General features: G+C 42.7%; 1 protein-coding gene across 1 annotated transcript in view; it reads left to right on the forward strand.

The window, feature by feature from the left end:
* Positions 1 to 13,266, forward strand: part of tspoap1 (TSPO associated protein 1) — a gene marked incomplete at its 5' end in the record, with an annotated part of 59,126 nt that overhangs the window by 41,433 nt on the left and 4,427 nt on the right. The window contains 13 exons of the mRNA XM_083910569.1: positions 135 to 286; positions 743 to 1,222; positions 1,635 to 2,024; positions 3,077 to 3,232; positions 3,479 to 4,297; positions 5,063 to 5,162; positions 6,850 to 6,992; positions 8,196 to 8,364; positions 9,047 to 9,115; positions 9,811 to 9,858; positions 11,701 to 11,849; positions 11,940 to 12,011; positions 12,604 to 12,729. Coding sequence (XP_083766695.1) covers positions 135 to 286; positions 743 to 1,222; positions 1,635 to 2,024; positions 3,077 to 3,232; positions 3,479 to 4,297; positions 5,063 to 5,162; positions 6,850 to 6,992; positions 8,196 to 8,364; positions 9,047 to 9,115; positions 9,811 to 9,858; positions 11,701 to 11,849; positions 11,940 to 12,011; positions 12,604 to 12,729 — 2,873 coding nt within the window. The remainder of the gene's footprint in view (positions 1 to 134; positions 287 to 742; positions 1,223 to 1,634; positions 2,025 to 3,076; positions 3,233 to 3,478; positions 4,298 to 5,062; positions 5,163 to 6,849; positions 6,993 to 8,195; positions 8,365 to 9,046; positions 9,116 to 9,810; positions 9,859 to 11,700; positions 11,850 to 11,939; positions 12,012 to 12,603; positions 12,730 to 13,266) is intronic.

The raw sequence follows: 13,266 nt of genomic DNA on the forward strand, positions 1-13,266 counted from the left end.
TTGTGATATTCAATTGCTATCCCATGCACTGTTTTCAATAATAGTAATTCATTTGAAGCTATATTTATGTAAAATCTTGTTACTAAGTATTTTCTCTCTTCATCGGTCTGGTGTGACGTCTCTAATGCCTGCAGGTCCACCTGATGCTCCTCTGGATGTGCAGCTGGAGCACGGCCCCTCTCCGGGAATTGCCCTCATCAGCTGGCTGCCTGTCACCATAGATGCTGCCGGGACCTCGAATGGAGTCCGTGTCACTGGATACACGATATATGCTGATAAGAAAAAGGTAGGTGACATCATTACCATCCACATGACTCAAGCATTTTAGAGCCCCAATAACAGAGATGTTATTAAAAGCTGCTGTTTCCATTTTAGTTAGAACACTGTGGTGCCTGTATGTATTTTAGTTTGAATGGTGAGACACAAAAACATTCGAACAATGTTTCTGATGATTCTTCTAATTGTTTTTATCTGAAAATGTAAAATTTTGTAGAAAGGATTTTAGGGCTGAACAATGAATTGATTTAAATTTGTAATATGCAAGTCGCAAAGTTTAATTTAATTAAAAATTTAATTGTTGTACTTTTATTTCACTAAGTTCTGTCTTTAAGATCTAATTTTTGCATTAAAACATATAGTAGTAGCAGTATGATTGTATGCCCCCTCACTTTTTAAATTTAAACCACAGTGGTTATTGAACTTAAAAGATCTCTCAGAGATGTTGGTTATTTTTCTTCCCAAGGTGCTGGAGGTGTCTTCCCCAACAGCTGGCAGTGCCCTGCTGGGACCCTCTCAGATCCAGTCCCTGCAGGCAGCTCTGGAGCTCACTGTCCGCACCATGTCTGCTCACGGGGAGTCCTGTGACTCTTTGCCAGTCAATGTGCCCTCTAAGCTGTCTGCCATCATGGCAGGCCCAGCGATCACCCCCCCAGCCGTGCCACTGCCATCACCCTGTGCCCCAATAGGCCCTAGTAATCTGCCCTCACCGCCATCCTACATGAACTCTGCTGCCAAAGTCTCTATGCTGCTCAGCACTTTGCCATCAGACGCACACAACTTTAGCCTCTTGATGGAGGCCGCTGCCAACTCTCCTAATGCTCTTCAAGCTCAAGACCCTCTCTCATCTGCCTCATATGTGAAGGCCTGGGCCAACCCTTCATCTGCTGCTGCCTTAGCTGTGTGTGAGACTGCGTCACCAGTAGCCCACACCATCACACCAGTGGTAATCCTCTCTTTGTCATTTAAACTGAATTAGTCCCTAGTATAAACAAAGTATACAAGTATAAACAAATGCGCTGTTGCTGTATACACACAAATGCTCCCTCAGTCAGGGTTGCTAGTATGGCTCGACGGAGCTTGTTCTCAATGAATGCAAATAATCGAGTCATTGTTTCTGTTCATAAAAACTAAACAGAATAATGACATCCATCCATCCATCCATCATCTACCGCTTTATCTTCTACCACTTTATCTGGACAGTTCGCCAGTCAGAATAATGACATTTACAACAAAAATTGTGCACTGCAGTTTTAAGTAAAAATGTGATTATGTCTATTGCTGTTTTTTGTTGTGTTTTTAATGTTCTGGTATTTACTTGTATAAATAATATTTATTTGACTCCTTCGCATCTTCAGGTTAATTTGACCTCCCCCATCACCTCAGCACCTCTACCATGTCCATTAGCATCACCTGCACCTGAACAAGTACCCATCGCGGCAGCGGCGTCACCAGTGTTGGAGAAGCGCAGAGATGCCGACAGCCCTGAACCTATTCGTCCTTTCCCGTCCATCAGAGACTTCATCGATGACCCTTGTGCCAAACTCGAGACTCCTGAGCCCATCCCATCCCCACCCAAAGTCCAGATCACGGACCTTCTAAACCCTCAGTATAAAAACCTCCTCCGACCCCCCAGCATCTCACCGCTGGAGTCTGAGGGAGACGATGAGCAAGAGAATACCCGTCTGGTGTCCATTGATGACTTTTTGAGACAGGAGAAAGAGCCAGCATACAACAGGAGGCAGCAGGTCAGTACTAAAATTAAAGTAGTGTGTTGGTACAACTGAATCGGATCACAGCTGAGAGCTGATCTGAAGGGGAGGGGAGATTGATAGATTGTCTTCATAGGTGTGATCTACTTAATCTGTAAACATCAATGCAAGTCATTAAAAAATTTCATAATGTACATATGGATAATAACAAATACAATACAGTATATCAGATAGACAGTTTCTGTTTCTTTCTACATTTGCATCACATTTCCATCGGTAAAGCTGATTTCACTGATAAAGCTGTGTCTTAAGCTGCTTTCAGACATGCACCCTAGTCTGGACATTCTCCAGAAGTTGACTAAAGGGACTGTGTTTGTGAACGCACATTTTCATGAAATGAGATTCCCCTGCCAGGTCCCCTGTCAAATCAACAGATAATGTCAGCTGGAGAAACGATAGATAATCCACACCGAGCGAGTGTCCTGCCTCCTGCATACCTCCCATTGCTAAGACAGTCTAACCCTTGTTTGTTGTCATGATATCAGCAAACCCAGACCTATTCTTTGGACATTACCCTGCGTAGCTTTCACTTAGCATCAAAAGATGTGTCTGTTGGGTGTTAGTGTAAAGACACCATGTTCCATAATGGCTTGATGAATCCTTCATTGATTCATAAAATCAGAAAATAAATAGAAATGTTTTATCTTATATTTCATCAAATGAAACTTATTTCACCTACATTTTACACACTGGACCTTTAAAATCTGAAGGGGGCAATGTCTGTTTTAATGTACTTATTTGAAAAGAGATAGTGTATATTAATAAATTTAAATGTAGAAACACCCCCTGCTACCCCAATGTGGATAAAGCGGTAGAAGATGAGAATGAGAGAGTGAGCAGACTGTCCTATGGATTGTCTGACTAAATTCCGTTGTTGTAATTGTTGCTCTAAAGGAAAGCAAGGCAGATTTAAAGTTAATGCAACCAGACAGAGGAGATGGAGCTCCACTATGGAAGAACTTATAATCAAGCAGACATTTATGTACAGTATATACTGTTAAGCGGTTCTTTTCAATGTGTTCTTTCAGAATTACGGCAGAGGGCTTGTGGAACCTACCAGTGACTACCTCGCAGACAACAGTCGGTCAGACCTGTCTGACATCCTGGAGGAGGAGGAGGAGGACCTCTACTCTGACCACCTTGGAGAAGCACAGGCCAAAGGATATGCAGTTAGAGCGAACAAGGTAATAAATGTATTTGTATGTTGTACTCTTTCAGCTTCTTTCACTTCATCTTTGTTTTTTAAGTTCTCATTTTGTGTTCTCTTGGTAGTGTTTGATTATGATTATTTCTCTTTTTTCTTCTTCTTTCTTTTCTCTTTCCTTTGCATGGCTGGGTTGTCATCTCTTTTACCCGCACTATTTTTACTGAACAATATGATATTTCATCACACTGTCACCGAACCTACTTGCATGCTGTGACCCTTGTAGTCGTACAAATTGGAGCCTCCTGACAGCGATGAGGAGGTTCTTGAGAAGATCCTTAAGTTGCCTCCTCAGGTTTACCACAGTAAGCAGCTGTTCAGTATTCCTGAGTTGACAGAAGAGGAGGACAGTGGTCAAGAAGAGCCTTTAAGGCACCGCACTCGTTCTCGGGCCAAGTCCGGCCACCTCCACCCTGCCCCGCCTCGACAACATCACTCAAACCCACACCCACACATTCCCCCTCACCATCACCACTATAATAGGGATCTCAGATCTCTAACCAAAGAGCCTTTACTTAGACACAAACCCACACAGGTAAAGCCTAAGACGCAGCACAGGGTGCACTATGCGGACACAGTGGACACCATCACTTATTCTGAAGAGGAGGAAAGTTTTTATGAAGGTCCCACCAGCAAGCGGGTGACAGCCCGCTGTCCACCACAGCCGACCCCCAACAGCAGAGAGCGAGGGCTGCTCAAAGGGCTAGGGGACCGCCTTAGGAGGGAGGCCATTCTGAGGAGTCAGAGGGCTGTTGCCGCATCGGCCAACCTCAGCCACGCCCCCACCCTGCCAACACCCAACCCAGTCAGCAAAACAGTACGGACTCTGAGGTCACCGGTTGGCCGTGCGGGAGAGATTGACGTAGAGTACGGGACAGATGATAACGACGAGTCCACAGAGTACAGTCCTGGGGAGGTGGTGATGGAGCAGATGAGCTCCGAGTGGTGGGTGGAGGGGGCTCAGGTGGAGCACTGCAGGCCTCATCCACGCCGAGCGCGGAAGGCTGATCCTCTGGCAAACATCCCTGCCGGCCAGCCACAAAGGGTGTGTTGTCTCAGCTCGTCCCACTCCCCCATAGCAGTGTGGATCTAACCCCCAGTAGTGGAAACCACTTCCCTTCTCTGCTCAGTAGACAACAGCTTACTTTTCCATCTTCATCATCATCACACGGGACAGACGGAGGTCACATACACAGTATTTTTATTCAGTAACAGTATGGTAGCACATTCCAAACATAGTTTATAATACTAATCATAATTCAGCTATAGTTGATGTGTATCTCAATCTGTCCTCCCTCTGTCCAACTGCACTAATTCCAGTTCCTGTCACATGTTCCTACATCTCTGCTCTGTTCTGTTCTGTTCCTAAACTGGTCAGTGTTTCCTTGTCTTGTGTTAGCTTATAGTGGATGAGTTTTGATGTGTGTTAGCGTCTGCTAACCCTTCTACAATACAAAAAAGGAACAAGTTTTATGTTGAAACAATGTGATGTTGGAAGCCCTGGGGTTTTTTCCTGTGCATTTGCTGTTTCACTCTCTTTTGAAATTAGAGAAAGCACTCCGAGTGTTTCCCCAGTTTCCCTATCCAGATCACTACCAAAATTGAATCATTCTAAAATGTTTCCCAAAAAAACTTTCCCTGTATAGTTTCATCACAATCAGTTAAACAAATAGACAAATGACAGACTGAGTTAATAAGTAATACATCAATTGACTGTCATTTAATGAAGCATGGATAATGAAAATTTGTGCTACAGTTGCTGTTATTATTTTCTTATTGTTTCATTTATTTTTTCCTGCATGTTTAGCAGGCGCCCAGTCAGATTCCTCCAGCTGAGGCAGGTCCATCGTGGGGGGGCCAGGCTGAGCACACTCCTAAACCAATGAGCTTGCAGGCCAGGCATCTTAAAGGTCAGACTCTTTTCCCTTTTGTCTTCCTGTGTTCTTCTGTCTGTGCTTTTGTTGCCCCCTCTCTTCTCTTATGTCAAATATGCAGTGGAAATGTGGTGAGCCGATGCCGACACACCTGTGCTCTCTTGTTTTCTGTTTTAAGGCTTTCCCCCGATGACTCTCTTGCATGATGGTTGTCAGATTAGCACCTTGTGTTGTGAAGGAAGGGGGGAGGGGGTGTCAGAGAGGAGGAGGTGCTGTGAGCTCCAGTGGAGAAGTGGGAGAGAGCCTGCTAAGCTGAGAACAGGCTTAACCCAAAGTGGCTTGTCATGGCAGGAGGAAGTGACAGACATTAAAATAGTAACCATGATTAGCAAGCAAAGAATTAGACTGTGGTGTGAACATACAAGCCCCTGTGTGTTTCTCTTTTTTGCCATTTCTCTGGATTACACAGTGTGCACACTCCTCATAATAAACCTCTCTGCTGTGTGTTTGTCCACAGTTGACTGCACAGACAAGTATGTAAGTGTACACGTGCACACAGATAGAGGAAGGGAGCAGGCACAAGTTCTGCCCTATCTACTAGAAGATCATTGAGGATGTGAAAGTGTGCGCGTTGTCTGCCTGTGACTGTTGACACAGATGGGCTGATTCTCCATAATGAGATAATAGAACATGTCTCTTCAGCGCAGCTTAAGTCTCACCACAGCTCTTCAAATTTGTCCCCCTGTGGAAACAGTTTAGAACGCCTTTAATCACTCATGTCTGATCTGATGTTGACGATAATATGTGTCATTTTAATATGTCAATGTGACATGGAATATACAAACAGACATTTTATAATATTGGCTTTTCTTGTTTCTATGTCACTTGTACGTGTGATGTGCGCGAACATTTACAGATTTAGATCAGAGAGTGGGTCAAGCAGCGCTTCCTTTATTGCCGGGTAGCTGCGGATCATGAACGAGTGCACGTTTGTCAAACAGCTCGCGCAGCTTAGGATCAGTGGTTTAGCTTGATTACCTGTTTTGAGGACACGCTTGTGCCCGGGTGAATGCTCTTCATCGCGTCATCAACAACTGTTGGTGGGCGGTGAGGTTGGAGCAAGCTGCCTCTTGCTTTTTTGCAGAACTATTTGCAAGGCACAAACATTTGTGATAGAGAATTCAAATCCAAACGTTTGCAGAGCACATGGCAGCGTACAAACAACTATACTGTAAAGAAGATGAATTTCATGACCACAAGCTGTTGTAAAAGACTCAATTAGTTAGTTTTGCTAGTATACTTTTCTGATAAATCAGTCTTCATTTCCTACAGTGAAGTGCATCATTTTTTTCACCATCACTTTTATTGTTTAACCAAAATAGATTTATAAAGTAACAGATTTAGTATGTTTATCATAATCAATGCTCAGTTTGTTTGTTTGTCAAGTTTTGACTTCTGGAGCCTGGAGCTCTTTTATATCATTATTTTTATGTCTTTTTATTCTGTTTTTATTTCATGTTTTGTCACGTCTGTAACATGACTCATAACTATAAAACAAATCTACCCACAGCTACAGGTTTAAATGGAGTGACTTTACTCTCTGTCACTTCTCTAATTACTTGGAAAGACATGTGATCCCTCAGATCTGGGTGTCCTGAACGCTGCAGGCATTTCTTAATTATCTTAAACCTGTTTGTGTGTGTGTGTGTGTGTGTGTGCATAGGTGGGATTGATTCACCGAAGGTCAAAGGAGATGGTGACATACGCATCTTTGTGGCCCTCTTCTCGTATGATCCTGCCACCATGTCACCTAATCCTGATGCTGCTGAGGAGGAGCTGCCCTTCAGCGAAGGACAGATCATCAAAGTACGTCCCTCTCTGTCCAAAGTCCCTTTTTCTTTCGCAGAAAAGAGCTAATGTTAAAGCTGGGGTAGGCAGTCATTTCACAATAGATAAGTCAAGTGATCAGAAGGGGGAATTGAACTTCTGCACCTTCTCTAAGCTGTGTTACGAACTTTGGGGAAATCTAGCTGTGACAAGGAGACTTTGGGCCCGTCCCAATACCTCCCCTAACCCTCAATTTTTGCCCTAACCCTACATTTTGCGCGTTTATGTGTAGGGGGGAGCAAGGGGAGTGCAATTTTGCCCTTATTATCAACCCTCAAAATGTAGTGAGCTCTGATGCGGGCTTAAAAAGAAGTGGATGATGAAATTACCTATGATACTTTGCGAATTGAGCGAGTCGGCTGATTTTTTTGAACAAAGATGGCGGCCACATCTGCAGTGGAACAATTTAGTTGTAAGTATATTTTCGCAAATAAGCATGTTACAATGTCGAAATGTGTTGGAATATGTTGGTTTGATATACTTCCAAACGACCGTTGAGCTTTGAACACTAATGTCAGAAAATAACTGACGATTTATGAAAGCTGACTAGCTAACTAGCTAGTTAGCAACTATTTGGCCAGTGCTTTGAGAGAGTAGTAGCACGCAGTGACATGAATTGTCAACATGTGACATATGCATACAACTGCCATCCACACTAATCCAGCATTTCCAGGCCCTGAAAACAGAAGTTTTTCAAAAATGCTTCTGACTTCATTTCCATATGAAACCTCAGGGCGCTTTCCACACCAGAGCTGTTTGGTGTCCTTGACATGGAAATTTGTTTCCTTGGATAGTCCACTTCGTTTGGGCAAGTGTGAAAGCTCATCCGAACTCTGGTGTGGACCAATCAGCTAACTCTGGTCCACCTGAAAACGCAGGTCTCGGTTGACAATGAGTTACGGGGATCGGGTACCTTGCTCAGGGTTACATCTGCCCAACAACCCTCCAATGCAACAAGTCCAATTCCCTTCCGCTCATCCATGGGCTGCTCCTGTTCTACTAAGTAGCTGCACATTAAAAAGTTGTTATTACAGCATTGGCATGCAAATATACATGGGTCAAAAAGACAGTCGGAACAATAAACCCAATCAATGTATGCTTTTTAAAATAAAAACATACTTGTGCCTTTTTGTGACCTTATTCTAGTTTGACTGATGCAGTTTTCCACTCCTTCCCTCTCAGGTTCATGGAGATAAAGACGCAGACGGCTTTTACCAAGGGGAGTCAGGTGGTCATTTGGGCTTTGTGCCGTGTAACATGGTGTCTGAGATCCAAGTGGAAGACGAGGAGACCCGGCAGCAGCTGCTGCAGCAGGGTTTCTTATCCACAGCGGCCTCCATTGACAAGATAGGTATGTGACACTGGCAGTCAAAGACTCAGCAGCTACTCGTGAGTTGTATAGGAAAAATTATGATGCTTGTTATATATAAATATGGATGTTTGTTACCATGCTCTATGTCCAGTCTGAATGTTTTACTCATAACATTATGTACTGTTCTTGTTGAAGTGGTAAGTGAAAATAGCACCAGTGTGGCACAATCCATTCTGTGCTATAATTCAGATTATTGTAGAGTCATAACTTTTCTCATTATCTAGCTTTTGAACAATTATCAAAGACAAAGTCTTTTACGACTCAAACCACCAGTTTTTCTACTTTTACGGATTCTTGTTCACGGTGGTGCTATTAAGAAAAAAAAAAAAAGTAACCGACTGACTGTGTTATCACGCAGGTGTCTAAAGAATACGGTGAATTCAAAGTGGAAGTGAACCACTCAGTAAAATCAAGCAGACACCTGGCTTCTGTTTCCTGCTCTTTATCCAGAGCGATATTTGCAAGATGGTTGTAGCCTTTTCACTTCCACTGGTTCTCATTGCTGTGTCTGCTGCTTGCTGGTTGTCATTTTTTTTAAATTGCTCTCCACCTGGCTTTTCATTGTCAATTGTATGTGGTCTGCTTCTCTCCAACAATCCACCTCTGTGTTTCTTTTTGGTTTCCGATTTTGATTGGTTTTCCTTTCTAAAAGTTCATAAAGGCACTCGCTCACACGCACAGCTACCACGTCGCCCTGTTCCACCACCGAAACCAAGGCGATCCAAGAAAGGTGTGTCTTGCTGCTGATTGCAGCTTCCCACCTCCGTCCTTTCTTCTCACACCTGGTTTTCTGGTTTGATAGTTTTTCCTCTCTCTTTTACTTTAGCTGTTGCTCTTTCAGTTGATTGACACTCAGTAGGGGGGGGACTGCTGCAGTGACAAAATCTGTTATGGTCAAATTTTACCATTATGAATAATCCTCCTCTATAGTCGTTTCATCTCGGTTAAAGCTTTGTGTTACACTTTCCTTTTAATGTCTTAGTGTTAATCAGGATAACCTCAGCTTTTTGTTTACGTTTTAAACATTTGATTTTGAAATCTTTACAACTGCTTCACAACAATTGAAATGCACATGCATGAGCACTGAGTTACTGTGGTCAGCTTCCATTGGCTGTTCATGTAATACACTGCAGACACAGCAGCAGACTGTGACATTTTGTCACTTGTTCAATGATACACTCATTGAACACAATGTCATTGTTCTGCTCCTCTGTCTTAAATGCTTTACGTGATCACATGAACCTAAACATCCCTTGTTGAAGCATCCATCTCCTCCGATCTCCATCTGTGACTTTGTGTGCTCCAAGTTTGATGCCCTGAGTCTGAGATTAACTTCAAGATTCTGGTTTATAAAGTCTGATTTTTCCCTCCTGTCATCCTGCAATGTGTGCTCGTGCTCCTCTCCCTCGGCTTGGTCTCTTCCAGTGGAGTCTGCAGCACTCTGGGAGGAGAGCGTAGACTCCTCCGTTCAAGGTTCGTAGTTAGCTTTTTGACCCTCTGCCTCTCCGTTTGCCTCTGCATGAATGACCGAACCAGCTTCCTTTGGAGGCCAGCATGTGTCTACTTGATGATTTAACTCCCATGGTTTTGACCATTTTTACTGGGTTTTTTTTTGACTGTTATAAAAAAGAGAACTGTGTTGTAGCAGTGGATAACATAAGGACTCACCTTCATACACCCTCATGAGGAACTGTTTGACTGTTTTGGGGTTTTTACTAATTAACCCACCTCAATAAAGCAAAAGTGCTAAAAATGCACTTTCATTTCGACAAAAAAATGTTAAAATAAGGGGATTTATCATGAATTCACTGCTAATGTTTTGTAACCTTGAACTGATAGTTCATGTATTGTTGTGAGGTACTGAGACACAGACTCTCCACTCTGTTTTGCCATGCCATGTTTTGTTTTTGCCATGTATGAAAATATGGCTTGATAATGAGTAGTTTACCATTCACTCTTTGTTCACTGCACATGTTCTTACACTACTACCTTTGGCTTGCGAGCTATCTGATGTGTCCTTGTCCTTCCCTGGATGCAAATATACAGATAATGGACAACAGAAGATAAACAGAAAGAACAGTAATAGACTGATCGGGAGATGGGAGGACTGTCGCTAAACCAGCTCTTCATCCGTGTACATTATGTCATTGAACTGCAACGATTAGAATATTCTGAACAATCTGTGACAAACAGTGACCTGCTTTGGTCCCTTTTCAAGCTTGTGTGTGTATTTCTTACCTCTTTCAGATAGAAACATGGACTTTGTCAGGACCAATAGTCCTCGTGGAGACCAAAACCTGCTCCTAATGAGGCAGAACCTCATTCCTGCGGAACTGTTTAAGTTTAGGGCTACGATACTGGTTAATGACTCATATTTGACAAGGTGGTTAGAAACACATTTTCGCACCTCATAAAGTCAGAAATCATATTTTTTTTATGGCTTTTTGTGCACTTATAAAACAAATAAATATTAATTGATGTTTGTGAGCTGCTCCCTCTGCACTAAAGTCCATGGAGAAAATTAGCATTTTTAGCTTTAGGACACAGGAACTGCTGGTCTACTCCTGCCTCTTTTTGTATATTTGTGTTTTTAAGGTAAATTCACAAAAATAGCTTACTGGTGGAGGCATGTTGCCATGATGTAAGATCATGCTCAGTTTCTCTATGGACCTTGATGTGGTGAATGAGCAGTTCCCAAAGTGACACAAGCTTCAGTTTCCCGTCAGAAAAGGCTGTCTAACAGGAAGTTAAAGCACTGTGTGTGTTTTCAAAATGTCTCAGACTTTTGGTCTCTGTTTCATAGATTTGAGATTTGAGAATTATGTGAGCCTTCTGTGCAGGGAGCATGAATGGCAAAGTCGGTGCTGACTGTGTGTCAGTAACTCATGAATTCACACTTGAAAAAACTGAACTATCACTTTGAGCTCTTTGTTTACCCCACTTATAAATGTCAAGCAGTTCTCTGTACTCCTCTTTTCATCTCTCATCAATAATTTCATGTCTTTTTTGTTTTTTGAAAACTGTTGAAACTGTAATAGTTGCACTCTTCATTCCATGACCAATGTTTGATTGATGTGAAGCAACTCCAGCTTCTACAACCTAAAACACCTATGTGAATTTATTTCTGCATTTAAATGAAGTGATGTGACTTCTCCTCAGCTTAGCATGACGCTGAGTGAGTCAGGCATGCAGGCACGCTGAACTGACCAGGACTGCGGACACATCTCGCTCCTCTAATTATCAGAAGTTCACACTGAAATGTTTGTCCTTGTCTGTTCAACTTCACAGATCCGAGCAAGTCTGCTGCTGTGGCAGCTGTGGGGAAAGCAGCTCCGGTGAAAGCTTCCTCGGGAAAAGCAGACCCAGTGAAAGCAGTCCAAGGGAAAGCAGCCCCGGGAGCTCGCAGGATGGTCGCCATCTTTGATTATGACCCACGAGAGAGCTCCCCCAACACTGACATCGAGGTCAGACTAACACAGCCATTATGATTTACAGTAGAGAACATACTGCGTGTGCCGTAGTGTAAATTTTTTGTTTTTTGTGATTGTGTTCAGGCTGAGCTGACCTTCAGTGCAGGTGACATCATCCATGTGTTTGGTGACATGGATGAAGATGGCTTCTTCTACGTAAGTCTTAATGTGCCTCGGAATTTTGCGAATTGGAGAGGGCTGTAAAGGGCTATAGAAATAAAGTAGTAATAGCCTGTTGATATGTAGCTGCATATGTGAAAATAAGTAATGTACCTTTTTCATGACAGGTCACAGTATAAATAGCACAAGTGTAAATCTGGCGACTGATATATTTGTTCCACTATTTTGCACAGTCGCCAGTTTTGCGATTGCAGGTTGCAGTGACCCAAATAAAATCTCGACAGTAGCAAAAAAAAAACTTCAACTCTGCCGCTTTCTATCAGTAAAGTACCATCTAAAACACTGACTTGGCTGTAACTTGCAAACATAATCTATCAAGACTGTTAACTGATATTACAGGACAGACGCATAATAACAATAGACAATATAACAAACTGTCAGTAGTTTGTATCACCACTGCTGAAATGGCAGCATTAAAGCTAAACTGCCACAGCCCACTGATGTAATGGTGCTTTTCTTATTTCGGTCACTTCGCTGGATTCATCTATAATTAAATAAATTAAGAGAGGCATCAATAATGTCACAGGAACACCAATCAAATATGTCCACATCTTGGTTTGTCTTCCAGGGAGACTTGAACGGACAGAGAGGTTTGGTTCCGTCGAACTTCCTGCAGGCTTTACCAGAGGAATCTCCACCACAGCCAGTCTGTGCGCAGTCTGCACCAGTACCAGCACCCAGGAAAGACTCACAGGTAGGTCTGTTAGCACATACTCCGGTATAATGGGACTATGGATGACGTCCTGCAGTTTACATGCATATATTATGTGTCACATTTACAAATGTTTAACATCTGAAAGTGTTTTTTTTTCCTTAACTTTATTTTGCATCATTTGTAAATATGTGCAGTGTTCGCACACTGTTGTTTCCTGTGCTGCCTCTTTAACTGTTTCTTCTGCCCCACTGTTTCCTGCATGGCCTTGTACAGAAGCACAAACGAAGTGTGCACTTTGAGACGTGATTGTAAGTGTTTGCAGAGAGAACTGTAGCCGCTCACTGATCAACACTCGTGTCTCTCCCTGGTCTTACCTTGTTCATGTCTCCTTCCTGTAGCTATAGCTCCTGCACTGCTCCTCTGTATAGTTTATTGATACACAGATTTAAAAAAAATTCCCTGTGGTTTGTGTGTCATGTTTTAGTAAATCCTTTTTGTGTACTTGTAAATATAACTCCTCTTTAGATAGTTAAAAAAAAAATCAAGGATACAGTATGTTCTGCAGGTTAATTCTGA

Source organism: Microchirus variegatus (genome assembly GCF_963457635.1).
Source record: "Microchirus variegatus genome assembly, chromosome: 2".
Lineage (NCBI taxonomy): Eukaryota > Metazoa > Chordata > Actinopteri > Pleuronectiformes > Soleidae > Microchirus > Microchirus variegatus.